At 44.7% G+C, this 17,799-nt stretch overlaps 1 protein-coding gene across 2 annotated transcripts; it reads left to right on the forward strand.

Annotated features, from left to right (window-relative positions):
* The first annotated feature begins 224 nt into the window (after nt 1–224).
* LOC100491742 (histo-blood group ABO system transferase) lies at nt 225–17,563 on the forward strand. Of its 2 annotated transcripts, XM_031891614.1 has the most exons (7): nt 225–282; nt 5,806–5,878; nt 6,110–6,175; nt 7,202–7,264; nt 12,847–12,882; nt 15,464–15,598; nt 16,514–17,563. In XM_031891614.1, exons 1-7 carry the CDS (start codon nt 267–269, stop codon nt 17,205–17,207), a joined length of 1,083 nt encoding a protein of 360 aa, XP_031747474.1. In that variant the 5' UTR covers nt 225–266; the 3' UTR covers nt 17,208–17,563. The 2 variants fall into 2 exon arrangements, with proteins under 2 accessions (XP_031747474.1, XP_031747475.1); XM_031891615.1 differs by lacking the exon at nt 7,202–7,264 and having other exon boundaries at nt 226–282.
* The last annotated feature ends 236 nt before the right edge of the window (nt 17,564–17,799 follow it).

The following is a 17,799-nucleotide window of genomic DNA, read 5'->3' on the forward strand; positions in this document are numbered from 1 at the left end:
AAGCAGTAATTTGTGCTCCTAAAGAGTTTCACACATAAAGCTCTGGAAACCTGTGACAATGCAGCTGAATTATTTTCACTTTGCTAAGTCTTTTTAAATAATACTTTTCATCCAGAAGATATGTCCTGTTGGGTAAGGGAGTTTCCCATTGCACCTATTCATTGTAATTGGGTGTGAACAATGTCTCAATAAGGGGCTGAACTTGAACAAACTACATCTAATTGGGTTTGTGTTCCCTGTTAGTCTGCTTTCTACCATCTCCGACGATGTGGCCAGAAAAATGTAAGTAATGTCTTTATTATATAGGGGGGCTGTTAAAGTGATTGCCTAGAGGGGAACTGGGTTATTTCCAGAGGGGCCGGCAATGGGGGCAGTAATTGTGTATATAAAGGTAAATCCTATTACAAAGGGAATATTCAAGGTGCCTCCCAAATCGACGTGTCCCTACTTGTTAAATGGCAGTCGCCAATATTGCAACACAGAAATCGTGTATTATACGACGGGGCTAAACAAAGGCAGAAAATGTTCCTTCCCGTCCCTTCTTGGCAGTCAGTAGAACTAGAATCATTAGCTAAATTCATTTTATCCCTCTCTGAACGGGGACAGGGTGGGTCCTTACTGTAGGATAGTTGCAGGAAGGTTCTAGAACAATGCTTAATTTCTCCCCTGACAACTGGAACAGTAACCGAAAGCTGTAGGGACAGGGTAGTGCTATATTGTGTGCTGAGTCGGAACTAAAAGGAAACCGGCATAAAGTATATGATATCATTAATATATTCTGTAACACTGTGCAGAAGGGTGTAGACATCAAACATATATGTTCTAAGTAAAATACAGGCGGTACCATGGCCCTGGGCTGTCTGCCGGCACCGGAACGCTCCATCTCCTGTGTGGGTAGGGAAGGAGTGAATATTCCAGTTTAATATCATGCTTATGTGTCCTAACAGGAATATGTAATAAAACCATATATTATTTACAAGTCCATGACTTATATATATATATATATATATATATATAAAACAGTGGGTTTTATAGTTGTGTAAATGTCATTACTATTGAAAACCGTAGCTGTTTATGTCGTCCCCTGTTCTCTGATTCGCTGCTACATTGTTCAGACAGTCAGTTGGAGTTACAAAATAACCTTTAGTATGGGGTAGAGAATATTATTTTGAGACAACGTGCAATTGTTTTTCATTTTTTATGATTGATGGCTTTTGAGTTATTTTTTATTCAGCAGCTCTCCAGTTTGCGATTTCAGCCATCTGGTTGCTAGGGTCCAAATGACCCTAGCAACCACTCACTGTTTTGAATGAGAGATGGGAATATGAATAGGAGAGGGGCCTGAACAGAAAGAGTAGCAATAACAACAAATTTGTAGCTTTACAATTTGTTTTTTTCATGGGGGCAGCGACCCCCATTTGGAAGCTGAAGAGTCGGAAGAAGGAGGCAAATAATTCAAAACGACAAAGAAAAATGAAGGCCAGTTGAAAAGTTGCTGAGAATGAGCCATTCTGTAAAATACTAAAAGTGAATTCAAAGTTGAACCACCCCTTTAAAACCACCCAAAAGGTCTTGAGGAAGTCGCTTAGCATAATGTTTTCTTAGATTATAGAAAATCATATTTGGGTCGGAGTTCCCCTTTGGGAAATTGGAAAAATGCAATTACGCCTTATAAAGAAGGGACAATTTTTATCATGCTTTGCAATTAGTCTTCATTATTTATTTTTTTTATTGTTTTTGAATTATTTGACTTCCTCTTCTACAGCTTTTCAGCTTTCCAATGAGGGGTCACTGACCCCGGCAACCCATAAGCTATTGCTCTGTGAGGCTCCAGTTTTATTGTTGTTGTTACTTTTTATCCAGTCTCTCTCCAATTCATATACCAATTAGTGATGAGCGAATCTGTCCCGTTTCGCGTCGCCGAAAAATTTGCGAATCTTTCAAAAGATTCGCGAAACAGCGAAAAATTCGCGAAACGGCGAAAATGTCCCCTCCGCCAAAACATTTTTTCACCCGCGGCTATTACTTCGTCGTCCGCGGCTATTATTTTGTCACGCGGCTATTATTTTGTCGCGCGGCTATTATTTCGTCGCCCGTGGCTACTATTTTGTCGCGTGGCTATTATTTTGTCGCCCGCAGCTATTATTTCGTCGCCCGCGGCTACTATTTTGTCGCGTGGCTATTATTTCGTCGCACGCGGCTACTATTTTGTCGCGTGGCTATTATTTTGTTGCGCGGCTATTATTTTGTCACCCGTGGCTATTATTTTGTCGCGCGGCTATTATTTTGTCGCGCGGCTATTATTTTGTCGCCCACGGCTATTATTTTGTCGCACGGCTATTATTTTGTTGCGTGGCTATTATTTAGTCGCCCGCAGCTATTATTTAGTCGCCCGCAGCTATTATTTCGTCACCCGCAGCTACTATTTTGTCACGTGGCTATTATTTCGTCGCCCGCGGCTATTATTTCGTCGCCCGCGGCTATTATTTTGTCGCCCGCGACAATTTTTAGACGCACGCTGAATTTTTCCGTGGCAAATTTTTTCATCCGTTTCGCAAAACAATCCGCCAATGGCGGAATCCATGCGTGGCGAAACATTTCGCCCATCACTAATACCAATGTCTTATTCAAATCACTGCCTGGTTTCTAAGGCAAACACGACACTGGTGTAGGGACCCATAGAGTTAATCTGCCCCTATGGGTTTAAACCCATAGGGGTAGAGATGTAGCGAACTGTTCGCCGGCGAACTAATTCGCGCGAACATCGGGTGTTCGCAAGTCCGCAAATTCGCGAACTTTTCGTGATGTTCGCAATTTGGGTTCGCCGGCACCGAAAAAATCGCAAAACTTACGATAACGTTACGAATGCTCCGAAAAAGTCGCAAAACTTACGATAACGTTACGACTGCTCCGAAAAAGTCGCAAAACTTACGATAACGTTACGAATGCTCCGAAAAAGTGGCAAAACTTACGATAACGTTACGAATGCTCCGAAAAAGTGGCAAAACTTACGATAACGTTACGACTGCCCCGAAAAAGTCGCAAAACTTACAATAACGTTACGAATGCTCCGAAAAAGTCGCAAAACTTACGATAACGTTACGAATGCTCCGAAAAAGTCGCAAAACTTACGATAACGTTACGAATGCTCCGAAAAAGTCGCAAAACTTACGATAACGTTACGAATGCTCCGAAAAAGTTGCAAAACTTACGATAACTTTACGAAAGCGCCGGAAATTACGAAAAAGTCGCAAAATTACCGATCATTTCGAAAAATGGCGTGTGTCAATTTTTCAGAGAAGTTTTTGCCCTTGATCCCCCTCCTGCATGTCACTGTCCAGGTCGTGGCACCCTTTAAACAACTTTAAAATCAGTTTTCTGGCCAGAAATGGCTTTTCTAGGTTTTAAAGTTCGCCTTCCCATTGAAGTCTATGGGGTTCGCAAAGTTCGCGAATATTCACAATTTTCGGCGGCAAAGTTCCATGTATCTAGTTTATCCTTTGCACTTATACCTTATTAGTTTATTTGGTTGATCACACCCTTTGCATTCCAATATTGTGTTTAGCAAGGAGGTGTGTCTTCCTCTTTGGCTGCTTCTGAGTCTCAGGAACAGGTCACTGAGCCTGGGAGCAGGACAAGGCCCCAGTAAAGCCTTATTGCCCTAGAGTCATCATCCTATACTCTAGAGAAGTCGGGGACAGGGACCCCATGAACGAGCACCAGTTAGATAGTTACTCTTGTAAGAGCATTCACTAGGAGAGTGAGATAGAGAGGGTTGGAAGCAAGAGCAGTTTTGGCTCCACCAAGGAAAGTAGCTGGAAGAACTCTTCCATACAGGCACTGTTGCCTCAGCATAGGGCCACGGTTAAGACCTATAGGAATCAGGCAGTACCTAAACCCCGATCCACAGTCGGCTGTAGGACTCTTAAAGCTAGAGGTTATCAACCTGAGGACTGAGGTATCTATCCTGACTGCTTCCAAAGGGGTGCCAAGCTGACCAGGTGCATTTGCCCAGCCCAGACTCTAAAAGGAGGTGGGATAACCGGTGTGCATCCTCTCTTGTTGTCCTCGGAGTACTACTATCATTTAACAGCTGTATCTGCATTATGAGTATAACCCTGCTTTGCTACTTGTCTCTGACAATAAACCTGTCTATAGTTCAACTACAAGAACCTTATGGCATCCATCTTTGCTAAATTGCACTGCACACAACTATAGTGAGTTGTAGTTACACTACACCACCAGCTCCGTAGCTCTCTTCCATATAGCGAAGGCCCATCCTGTTAAAGAGAGTTGCATGTACCCCATGCTCTAATACCTATACTAGCCTGGGTTTGACTATTTTATAGCCAAATAGGGGTTATACTAGCAACCAGATATCTACTGAAATTCCAAGCTGGAAAGCTGCTGAACAACTGAAAAATCACAAAAAAATTAAATGAAAACTAATTGCAAACTGTCCCAGAATTATTAATTAATGTCTCAATTCATGTCAAAATTCTTAATTGAAGTCTGTCATACTAAAAGGGGTTGTTCACCTTTACATTAACTTTAACACACAGCTTGATAAATATAACATTTTCTTCCTATTTTGATAAATATCCCTTAAGGATTGGTAGTGAAGCCTCTAGCATTCATAAGCAGGTCTTGCTCACCCATGTGAGGGATAGGGCAAACAGTAGGAATGCCAGCAAGGGAAACCTCCCAGGACATCCTTTATATCAAGGCCAATTTTCTGGGAAATCATCAAGGGCAGCATAAGCCCTATAGAATTATACCATATAAGTGGTTTATAGAGGACTAGATTTGTACTGATAAACTAAAAATCTATTTGGTTATTGGGAAAAATAACTTTTAGTATGCTCTAGACCAGGACTGTTCAATTGGAGGTTCACCTAGTATACCCACCAAGGCTGTCCAACTGGAGGTCCATCTAGTATGCTCTAGACCAGGACTGTCCATCTGGAGGTCCATCTAGTAAGCTCACAAAGGCTGTCCAACTGGAGGTCCATTAGTATGCTCTAGACCAGGACTGTCCAACTGGAAGTCTATCTAATATGTTCTAGCCTAGGCCCGGATTGTCCAGCTGAAGGTCCATCTATTATGCTCAACAAGGCTGTCCAACTGGAGGTCCATTCGTATGGTCTAGACCAGGACTGTCCATCTGGAGGTCCATCTAGTATGCTCTAGACCAGGACTGTCCATCTGGAGGTCCATCTAGTAAGCTCACAAAGGCTGTCCAACTGGAGGTCCATTAGTATGCTCTAGACCAGGACTGTCCAACTGGAAGTCTATCTAATATGTTCTAGCCTAGGCCCGGATTGTCCAACTGAAGGTCCATCTATTATGCTCAACAAGGCTGTCTAACTGGAGGTCCATTCGTATGGTCTAGACCAGGATTGTCCAACTGGAAGTCCATCTAGTATGTTCTAGCCTAGACCAAAGCTGTCCAACTGGTAACAGGTTGGCCATCCAATACATCTGGATCAGAGGTACAGCCAAGCACACAACCTGCACACAAATTGCTGGAGGTCCAATTCATCAGCCTAAACCTGCCTGGCCGATGGATATTCCACAGGTCCCAAAGTTTTGAGGCTGGACAACTCAACACTACTTACTAGGCCTTGGCAGATGTTCAGAGAGTAAAAGTTGAGAGGGATGCAAATCCAATAAATAAAATAAAGTGGAAAGTACAGTCAATTATAGCACATAGAAACCTAGATCAAACCCAAGCACAAATGAACCATTAATTGTAAGGAAAATGTATGTTTTTTTGTAGTTAGAGTGTTTTGTTTTGCGTTGCAGGCCAGTTCAGGTTTGGGAAGAAAAGCCTGTTGTTTTCCAGTCTTGCTGTTGCAGTGCTTGTTGTGTTGAGCTGGTGAGTCGGAAACACAATTGTGATGCTTTGTTAATATGAAATTGAGATTTTGTTAACAAGACAATGGTGCCACATGATGCCCAGATACTCGCCGATATAAAACTCAGCGTTGGGCTTACCTTGTGGGTTTCTAGTTGTACCACTCTTGCTTCTAGACAGAAATGTATTGCTCTGCCTTATATAGTCCATTTTGGACAAAACAAATAATTTTCAACCCCTTAACCAAAACAGGTACAGCTACTTCCCAGAAACCTCCTCTAATTGGCATTCTCGCTACGGCTTTTCCTGCAAAGCAAAGTAAGTAACTTATCAAATATCTTTTTAATCTTCTAACTGATTGTGGGTTGTAGGTTAACGGATGCCTATGTGGTACTAGTGTTTATAAAATCATTTGTAGTCTATCAACCTCATTAATGAAGCAGGAGGAAACGTAGATGTTGGGTGCAAAGTGACCTGCTTTTGGACTTTGCCCATAATGTGTCCTATGGTGCAATTCCTTGTATTCCTATAATGGCAGTGATGGGCTAGGTCTCCTAGGGCCCATTGGAGAACCTGCCACCTTTGGCCCACATCTCATAGCAATAATACAGATATTGCCTGTTTTTTTTTTTTATATTAGGTTTCTATATAGGTTTACTATGAAAATAAGGTGGGTGGGAATTGCCCTATCCTGGGGTCCATCAAGGCCTGGGCTTGCCGGGGGTCCTCTGGTAGACCAGCCTGACCCTGTATGAAGAAGTCACATTCACAAGCAATTAGATCTTTGTGTAGGTCAGGTTTAGGGCAGGGTAAGAGCTATGATGAAGCTAAACTCATCCTGGTTAAAGTGAGAGACTCTTTTGGAAACCTTGGACAGCCTTGATCCTAAAACTTGATCAAACCGTGAAGAAGACCTATAAAGAAAGTAGAGTTAAGGTGAGTTTAGGTTGTCCTATGCACTCAAGGAGGTCTATATACTGTATAGAGCCCAACATGGTGTAAAAGAGGGGATAGTGTTCCAGAGGTTAACCACTTGAAGAAGAGACTTGAATATTAGGTAAGGGCTAGAGAATAGGTCCCCTAACTCTTGCAGAGACATTTCTGGATGAACAGTGTGTTGAGTCCTTTCTTGAACTTCCCAAGCAGTAGAGAAGTAGCTCAGGTTACAAAGCATTTGTTCTCATTTTGAAGGAATTTTTCTTCAAAGTAGTATTAAGTACAATATGTACAGTACTGATGAGCCTGACATGGGAGTTTTAAATTGTTCATCAGGATAGAATAGTGTGTGTGATACTCCTTGTATTGCCAATCATATTAACACGTTACATTCCATTTCCTCTTTAGCTCAGAGGGATCCGTTTTCTTCAGGTCAAGTCCAGACAATGTCAATGTGATCAAACTTAAAAGGTTGATACTCTAAAGTTCAATGAATTTGTTGGTCTCATTAGTGATGAGTATGGGGCTTAAGTGCACTAGGGGTAGGTGGTTTTTCAGCACAAAAATATTTATTGGGGCAGTAGTTGTAAAACCTTCCCAGCCCCCTTCAAGGTCCAACAGTAGGACTTCTGCTGCAAATACATATTAACACCAAATCACACCCTAAATGACCATTAAATTGGGTTCTCAGGCTTATCTTGGAGAGAAAATGACCATTCTCCTCAGTTCTAGCCTGCCCTTCAGGCTGAGCCCCCATCCCTCTGCCCACTACTACAGGTCCCACCCCTGCGGGGCCAACTCCACACTTTGGGAACCACTGCAGTAGAGCTTTTTCTTGCAGAAAGGAGCCTATACCAGTGGAAGAAGGTTTCCATTCAATGGAAGGTCTCAGAGAAGCCACCTTGTGAATGAGCAAGTAATGAGAAGAAGCAGCATTTACGCTGTAGTTTCACAAGAAATGGAACAAGTGGGCACCGCACAGTATCAATCCAGCCAGTGGGGCCACTCGATCAGATAAGAATTGTCACTGTATAGACACCTGGCAAAAGTACACAAGTCCTCCACAAGCCCCATCTGGTCATGTGCTTCACACCAGTAGGGACTACCTAACGGCAAACTAGTCACTGTAGCCAAACCACATGCAATCCAGTCATTTAGCATATGAACTAGGTCAGTGCAGTCCAACTTCTGTGGTGCCGAGGGCCAGAATTTCTCTAGCATACATAGTGTAGGGCCGCTAATGGAAGCCAGTTTTGACCACTCTCCTTTTTTTAAACCGCACCCACTTCAAACTACACCTATGTTATCACAATGGTGTAAGCACAGCAAAAACCCAAATGCTTGGTTCTCACTGCGGGGATATCAACCATCAGTCATTTGTGAAAGAATTATATTATGTCATATTAAGACACACCCTTAAATCCATATGCCTCCTCCTCCCCTGTGGGTAGCACAGCAACCCCCAGCACATAATTACACATCTTAGGGACCATATAATGACTATTTCCAACTGCTAACAAACTCCCATAACAAATCCCTGCCAGGTTCAACTCCCACAGGCAGCATCGGGTAGGCAGAGTATGGTACATGCAAGCAGGTAGGGGAGGCAGAGTATGGCACATGCAAGCAGGGTAGGGCAGGCAGAGTATGGCACACACAGGCAGCGTAGGGCAGGCAGAGTATGGCACATGCAAGCAGAGTAGGGCAGGCAGAGTATGGCACACACAGGCAGGGTAGGGCAGGCAGAGTATGGCACACATAGGCAGGGTAGGGCAGGCAGAGTATGGCACACACAGGCAGCGTAGGGCAGGCAGAGTATGGCACACACAGGCAGGGTAGGGCAGGCAGAGTATGGCACACACAGGCAGGGTAGGGCAGGCAGAGTATGGCACACACAGGCAGGTTAGGGCAGGCAGAGTATGGCACACACAGGAAGTGTAGGGCAGGCAGAGTATGGCACACATAGGCAGGGTAGGGCAGGCAGAGTATGGCACACACAGGCAGCGTAGGGCAGGCAGAGTATGGCACACACAGGCAGGTTAGGGCAGGCAGAGTATGGCACACACAGGAAGTGTAGGGCAGGCAGAGTATGGCACACACAGGCAGGGTAGGGCAGGCAGAGTATGGCACACACAGGCAGCTTAGGGCAGGCAGAGTATGGCACACACAGGCAGCGTAGGGCAGGCAGAGTATGGCACACACAGGCAGAGTATGGCACACACAGGCAGGGTAGGGCAGGCAGAGTATGGCACACACAGGCAGGGTAGGGCAGGCAGAGTATGGCACACACAGGCAGGGTAGGGCAGGCAGAGTATGGCACACACACAGGCAGAGTAGGGCAGGCAGAGTATGGCACACACAGGCAGCGTAGGGCAGGCAGAGTATGGCACACACAGGCAGGGTAGGGCAGGCAGAGTATGGCACACACAGGAAGTGTAGGGCAGGCAGAGTATGGCACACACAGGCAGGGTAGGGCAAGCAGAGTATGGCACACACAGGCAGGGTAGGGCAGGCAGAGTATGGCACACACAGGCAGGGTAGGGCAGGCAGAGTATGGCACACACAGGCAGCGTAGGGCAGGCAGAGTATGGCACACACAGGCAGGGTAGGGCAGGCAGAGTATGGCACACACAGGCAGGGTAGGGCAGGCAGAGTATGGCACACACAGGCAGGGTAGGGCAGGCAGAGTATGGCACACACAGGCAGGGTAGGGCAGGCAAAGTATGGCACACACACAGGCAGAGTAGGGCAGGCAGAGTATGGCACACACAGGCAGCGTAGGGCAGGCAGAGTATGGCACACACAGGCAGCGTAGGGCAGGCAGAGTATGGCACACACAGGCAGCATAGGGCAGGCAGAGTATGGCACACACAGACAGCATAGGGCAGGCAGAATATGGCACACACAGGCAGTAGTGATGAGCGAATTTTTTCTCCAGATAAGGAATTTCCGCATTTTGCCATTGGTGAATTGTTTCACGAAACATCCGTGAAAATTTGCCGAGTGTAAATTTTTTGTTGTTGTGTGTCAAATTGGGCGCGATTGCATCAGAAAAGTGTGGCGAAAAAAAAAATTCGGCGTTTTGCGAATTTTCTTGCTGTTTTGCAGATTTTATGGTGAACCGAAACGGGACAGATTCGCTCATCACTAACAGGCAACATAGGACAGGCAGTACATATAATAACACAATGCTGGCACTGCTCCTACAGTCTGAGGTGTGAACAGTGTGGGTGATTTCAGCCTGAGCCTGAGGTGTGAACACTGCAGGGGGTGAACAATGTAGGGATTAAAAGGTGGAACAACACAGGGGATTACATGTTTAAACAATACAGGGGGATTACAGCCTGAATCTGAGGTAAGAACCATGCAGGGGGGGCAGTTAATCTCCGCTCTGATACCATTTAAAGCTTACACAAAGGTAAGCCATCAAAGCAGCCAGACAGGTGGGGGGCCACACAGAGGGAGATCGGCAGTTGGACAGCACTGGTCTAGGTAATTAAGGAACCAGCTCACCTGAGGCCACCATTACTTGGCCTTTTAAATAGGGTACTAATTACTGAACTAGTTAATAAATAATAGATCTTTTGTTCACCTTATACACGCTAAAATATAAGAGCATAATTGGCTTAGGGCAGAGGAACTCACAATGTGGGAATGCAATAAGTGAGCAGGTCAGTGGGTGGCAGGTCCAGTTGTGGATAAAATTGGTGGAAAGAAGATGCAAATGTCCCAGTCTAAATTAGACCCTTGTAGGTCTCTAGTTCCCATAAAAGCATCATTCCATTGATCTCCAGGATACAGGAGACCCCAGCTGAGAAAAAAAAATTGATTAACATTTTTTTTTATTGACCTCTGTAAAACCTGCCAAACGTCCAGCTGATCCAGAGGAAGCTAAAACCCCATCTGAAGCCTCTCCAATTGGTCTCAAAGGGGAAATAAAATTCCTTCTTGACTCCAAGAAGCCAATTGAGCCAGTCCCTGGATCAGCTTGGTGCTAAGAGTTCAGTTCAGTATTTTCTCCCTTAATAAAAAGCCACCCAACCCCTGAAGCTATCTAATGTATCAGCCAGTACAAATGATTCAAGGAGAGAGTTCCACAACTTCCCAGCTCTCACAGTAACAAACCCTCCTTTCTTCTAATTTGAATGGATGCCCTTGTGTCTTTTAATAGAACATAAATTTGGTTCTGCAGTAACATCCAGCAGTTACAGGAACAGTAACATCAAAATGAATGAGTTTTAAACTAATTAAAACATAATGTACTGTTGCCCAGCACTGGTAAAACAGGTATGTTTGGTTCAGGAACACTACTATAGTTTATATAAATAAGCTGCTGTGTAGCCCTGGGGGCAGCCATTCCTACACTGGTACAGCTGGGGTGTTTGCTACAGAAACCCTACTATAGTTTATATAAATACCCCGCTGTGTAGCCCCGGGGGCAGCCATTCCTGCACCGGTACAGCTGGGGTGTTTGCTACAGAAACCCTACTATAGTTTATATAAATACCCCGCTGTGTAGCCCCGGGGGCAGCCATTCAGGCTTAAAAAGGAGAAAAGGCACAGGTTACATATAACCTGTGCCTTTTCTCCTTTTTTTCCAGCTTAAATGGCTGCCCCCGGGGCTACACAGCGGGGTATTTATATAAACTATAGTAGGGTTTCTGTAGCAAACACCCCAGCTGTACCAGTGCAGGAACGGCTGCCCCCGGGGCTACACAGCGGGGTATTTATATAAACTATAGTAGGGTTTCTGTAGCAAACACCCCAGCTGTACCAGTGCAGGAATGGCTGACCTGGGGCTACACAGCGGGGTGTTTATATAAACTATAGTAGGGTTTCTGTAGCAAACACCCCAGCTGTACCAGTGCAGGAATGGCTGCCCCCGGGGCTACACAGCGGGGTATTTATATAAACTATAGTAGGGTTTCTGTAGCAAACACCCCAGCTGTACCAGTGCAGGAATGGCTGCCCCCGGGGCTACACAGCGGGGTATTTATATAAACTATAGTAGGGTTTCTGTAGCAAACACCCCAGCTGTACCGGTGCAGGAATGGCTGCCCCCGGGGCTACACAGCGGGGTATTTATATAAACTATAGTAGGGTTTCTGTAGCAAACACCCCAGCTGTACCAGTGCAGGAACGGCTGCCCCCGGGGCTACACAGCGGGGTATTTATATAAACTATAGTAGGGTTTCTGTAGCAAACACCCCAGCTGTACCAGTGCAGGAATGGCTGCCCCCGGGGCTACACAGCGGGGTATTTATATAAACTATATTAGGGTTTCTGTAGCAAACACCCCAGCTGTACCAGTGCAGGAATGGCTGCCCCCGGGGCTACACAGCGGGGTATTTATATAAACTATAGTAGGGTTTCTGTAGCAAACACCCCAGCTGTACCAGTGCAGGAATGGCTGCCCCTGGGGCTACACAGCGGGGTATTTATATAAACTATAGTAGGGTTTCTGTAGCAAACACCCCAGCTGTACCAGTGCAGGAATGGCTGCCCCCGGGGCTACACAGCGGGGTATTTATATAAACTATAGTAGGGTTTCTGTAGCAAACACCCCAGCTGTACCAGTGCAGGAATGGCTGCCCCCGGGGCTACACAGCGGGGTATTTATATAAACTATAGTAGGGTTTCTGTAGCAAACACCCCAGCTGTACCAGTGCAGGAATGGCTGCCCCCGGGGCTACACAGCGGGGTATTTATATAAACTATAGTAGGGTTTCTGTAGCAAACACTCCAGCTGTACCAGTGCAGGAATGGCTGCCCCCGGGGCTACACAGCGGGGTATTTATATAAACTATAGTAGTCTTCTTAAAGAAAACAACACTGGCCAATAGTACATTATATGTTAAAAACTTTTGATGCATTATTCATTTTTTGTTTGTGCTACTGTTCTTTTAAGAAAGGGGCTATGTTTGGGCCAATTGGGTAAAGATTTTGGTGAATGCACAATACTGTCTGATAATGGGAGAAAAGAAATTTACAAAGGGGATAAAATTACTAATTTGATTGCTCAAACTTCATCTGTTTTATCTCTACATTTGCAGAATGGTGTATCCGAAGTCTGAAACCTTAAAGCCTCCGTAAGTTTGAATTTTAGTTCCTAATATTTAAACTGACGTGTCTAAAGGAATATGTATGTATGTAGAGCTTCTCCAGCAGAATCCTGCATTGTAATTTGTTTTTCACATGGGGCTAGCCATATTCTTCATTTCCCAGGGGGCCACAGCCATGTGGCCTGTGCTCTGATATCAGCAGCTCCCAGTAGATATCAGAATAGCACTCAATAGTAAGAAATCCAAGTCCGGCTTGGGACTCCTCCAGTTCCATGGGAGTAGGAGAAACAATAGGTTAGCTGAAAGCAGTTCTAATGTGTAGCGCTGGCTGAAAGCTCAGACTCAGGCACAAGGCACTGAGATGGCGCCTACACACCAATATTACAGCTACAAATACATTTGTTGGTTCAAGAATAAAATGCTAAATGGCAGAGGGAATTATTTGCTGTGTAACAGTGTTATTTAGAAATAGAAAGTGCCCCATAAAAATCATGACGGAATCCCTTTCAGCCGTAGGAATGGCAGGAAGTGAAGAGAAGCTATGGATTCACTGTGAGGTTGCTCTCGGCTCCCATAGGGAATAAAGAGCAGCAGCTTGACTTTCTGTCCACCTTAGGCACCATGGCTAACTGTGGAGAATCAGTTCAGGCTGTCATACCCCCAAGCAACTGTTATTGAATTACCCAGTACATCTAAGCATACCCATACCTCCCAACATTTCATTGAGAGAAAGAGGGACAAAAATATGTGACACGAGTAGTGCGGCAAAAATGTGTTGGCCACGCCTGCTTTGTGACCACGCCCCACATGCCACACCCATTTTACATGCCCCAGATGTGCCAGTATAATCACTAAATAAAAAGAATAAAGGACATATTAACTTCAAACGTGCCAGTATGACTACATTAAATTGATAAAGGCATATTAACCCCAGACATGCCAATAAAATTACTAAATGAAACTGATAAAGGGCATATCAACTTCAGACATGCCAACAGTTCTGTGCATTTTCCAAAGTTATAAACAGGGCCTATTCCAGTGGTACATAAATCTATGTTATTTCCTTCCATTCTTAATCAGTTGAAAGAAAACAATATGTACCACTAGAATTTCTAGCCATATTAACAAGGCCTAAGGTTCCCAAACTTCTAAGGGCCCCTTTTAAATGTCTGCTATATTTTATGAACGGATCAGCGATACCTCTGTCTATTCCCCTGCATGCTGTGCTCTGCCAGAGATTCCCAGGAGTGAGAGATATATGTTAGGGGTGGGAAGGTGAAACTGTTCAGCACACAAATAAAGGCAGCGGCCTCTTCTGCCTGATAAAAGACAGCGCACACACCCAGCCCCTGACCCAGTGAGCAGGAGCAGGGAGAGGAATGCCTGCCAATGCCGATAGTTAACTCTTGCCTGTCACAAATGCTCCTCCCAGGACAATTAAACATCAAGGTAAACCTGTGAGCTTGGGGTAACAGGGGAGATTCAAGAGTTAAGGGGGCGGGCTTTATTCCCCGGAGCAGAGCAGGCACAGCAATCAATTAAATGGCAATGCTGAGAAGCGGGACATCTAACAGTGAATCCGGGACAGCGGACAGTACCATAAATATCGGGACTGTCCCGCTAAAAGCGGGCGGTTGGGAGGTATGAGCATAGTACAAAAAATATATATAGATTATAAGCTCTTTGGAACAGGGATCTCATTCCAATCTGTGAACATCCTGTGGGGCCACTTTGTTATACCATTGATTTTGCCCCCTCTTGAAGGGGTAGTTCACCTTTAGGTTATTCTTTAGTATAATATAGAAAGCTCAATTCTAAATAACTTTTCAGTTGGTCGTCATTATTTATTTATTTTTTTATATAGTTTTTGAATAATTTTGCCTTCTTCTTCAAACTCTTTGCAGCTTTCAAGTGGGGGTCTCTGACCCCGGCAGCCAAAAAACTATTGCTCTGCAAGGCTACAGTTATATCGTTATTGTTACTTCTTACAGCTTTTTTTTCTTTTCAGGTCCCCTCTTATTCATATATCAGTCTCTTTCAAACCACCCCCTGGTTGCTAAGCTAATTTAGACCCTAGCAACCAGATATCTGCCAAACTATAAATTGAAGAGCTGCTTAACAAAATGTTAAATAACTACCATACTACAAATAATAAAAAGTGAAGACCAATTGCAAATTGTCTCAGAATATTACTCTCTACATCATACTAAAAGTTAACTCAAAGCTTTGACTGAGCATACTCGGCTGAAGCAGCTTTTGAGTTGGTTTTAATTTTACGTGCTCAGCTTTGGATCAACTGGATGCAATGGCGCCAACCCCGCTGCGTTACTCTGCTTTTTGGGAACAGGAAGGGCAAACAGGGCTGTTTTGGGGGGAGTGTAGCGGCGAGGTTCTGCAGGAAGGGGGCAGTGGCTGAGGGAGAAAGCTTAGTAGGAAATCTACAGAGGATACTTTGGTACCAATAAAGAAAAAAATACCATACGCCAACCAGTGCAATGCTCTTATGCCACCTACTGTTCATATATTGGTACTGCAGGAGATTAACTCAGCGGGGAATAAAAAAAAAGAAACAAGAAAATAACATTAATATCTACATATTCCTTTCCAGGAGAACTAATGTACTGTCCGTATCCCCCTGGCTGGCCCCAATAGTGTGGGAAGGCAACTTCAACATTGATATACTAAATGAACTGTTCCGCCAGGAAAATGTTCGAATTGGCCTTACAGTGTTTGCCATTAAAAAGTAAGTTATGGTTGGTCACAGTGGGACTTTGGGATTTGTCGGCTTGGGAAGGTTGGCGGCTGGAGGTCAATTGGCCACAGAGTCATGGGATATAAGAATCTGGAATACTATCGTTAAGTGCGAGTAGACTTGGAGTTGGGTGCGCTCTAAGCTGTAGGCGCGCTGCTCCCCAGTCTCGTCCTTACTTTCACCCATTGGTGCATGGTGCACATCCAGTGGTACCCCCGAGCAATAGAGTTTTGACACCACTCTGATGCCACTTGATGCCGAATCTTCTCTGACTGCCCTTGATCATTTGTCAGACTCTGATGTTGCCTCTGCCTGATCCCTTTTGTACCGTGTTCCTGAATCAACCTTGGCAGTGTCTAAATTCCCTGTATTTCCCATGGCAGAAAGCCCGGGGCCCCAAAAGGTTGGTACTAGCAGTCTACAGGCATCCTTACACTACAGTCCATAACTGTAGTGGTAGATTCAATACCTGTATGTTCCGTTGATGCTGGTACCCTTATTTCATTCCTATATCCACTCATAATATACAGCTTGGTCATTCCCCTATAGGACCAAACTGTAAATGATATCCTTATAAACGGTGCTAAGTGATGTCATCAGTTATAATCGGAGCTTAGTGATGTCATTTCTGTCACGTGACTCGCTGAAACTTGTATATTATAATAAATAAAGTACCCCCTGTTGAAAAATATGAGGATATTAGAAGTCACCTCGGAGTCCCATGACCTGTATAACCGCACTCGGCCTTTGGCTTCATGGAACTGCTCAGTGACTTATATATTACAATAGGGGGTACTTTATTCACTATATAATACAAAAAAAGCCACTAATAACCTATAACTTGTATCCCTGTACCTGATGCTTGGTTCCACCCCATCTAATAACAAACCTTTCTTTGTCTCACAGATACATAAGGTTTCTCAAAACGTTCATTGAAACGGCCGAGAAGTTCTTCATGGTGGGATACCCTGTCAACTACTACATCTTCACTGATCTAGTCGGCAACGTAACTAATTTTAACATGACGGTTGGCCCGAGAAAGCAACTTATCTTCCTTGAGGTCCCCAGTTACGAGCGGTGGGAGGACGTCACCATGAGACGCATGCAGATGATTCGCGACTTCACTAAGCAGCGTTTTGCCTCCGAGGTGGACTACTTGGTGTGCCTGGATGTGGACATGATATTCCAAGACCACGTTGGCGTAGAGATCCTCAGTGATGTGTTTGGGACTTTACACCCGGCGTTCTTTGTTAAAGGGAGGGACAAATTTACTTATGAACGAAGGCCGGAGTCTCAAGCCTACATCCCTGAAGATGAAGGAGACTTTTATTATGCGGGGGGTTATTTTGGAGGAAAAGTAGAAGAGGTCTACAAGCTGACCAACCACTGCCATCATGCTATGCTCACCGACAAAGCAAATAACATTGAAGCGATTTGGCACGATGAGAGTTACCTGAACAATTACTTTCTATATTACAAAAAGCCTACTAAGATCCTCTCTCCGGAGTATCTGTGGAACGAGAGGGATGGGACCGCATTCTACCTGAGAAAGATAAGGTTCATTGCACTTCACAAGAATATGGATGAAGTCCGGACCTAACTTCCTATAACTGGAACTAACTTCATATTATAATGTGATTTTAGGTACCCTTGTCACCCTGCACTACCCTGTCTGATCCTGGGGGTCAGACTGGGCTGCCAGGGCACCGGGAAAAAAACAGGTCCAGGCCAAGACCTGATTCCCACAGGGTACTCCCTCCAGTCTCCCTTCCCTGACGTGCTGAATGTACTTTTACAACAGCCCCAGAGGGCCCTGCACCCCCCAGTCCAACCCTGATTATATAACATCCAGGCCCAGACTCAGGGATTCAAATAGGTTCTGTCATTTCAAGTACACAGAGGTCCAAACAGCCCCCCACACAGGCCCAATAAATAGTGACTTTGGCATCTTACAGCAGCCCCTCTGGCATTTGCCTGAACCCACCGATTGCCAGTCTGGGCCTGATAATATCCTTATAAAAGGTACCTTGTGATGGCATTGGTTATTATCAGTACTCAGTGATGTCATATTTGCAGAGGAATCAACTTACCCCCATGTCATTAGTGTGATAATGATAAAGTGCTAGACTGTATTAAAACCTATTTGCATCATGTGGTATGGAATGTGGGTTCTGATAGAATTTCCTGGGCCC

The sequence above is a fragment of the Xenopus tropicalis genome, chromosome 8, assembly GCF_000004195.4.
Source record: "Xenopus tropicalis strain Nigerian chromosome 8, UCB_Xtro_10.0, whole genome shotgun sequence".
Taxonomy (NCBI): domain Eukaryota; kingdom Metazoa; phylum Chordata; class Amphibia; order Anura; family Pipidae; genus Xenopus; species Xenopus tropicalis.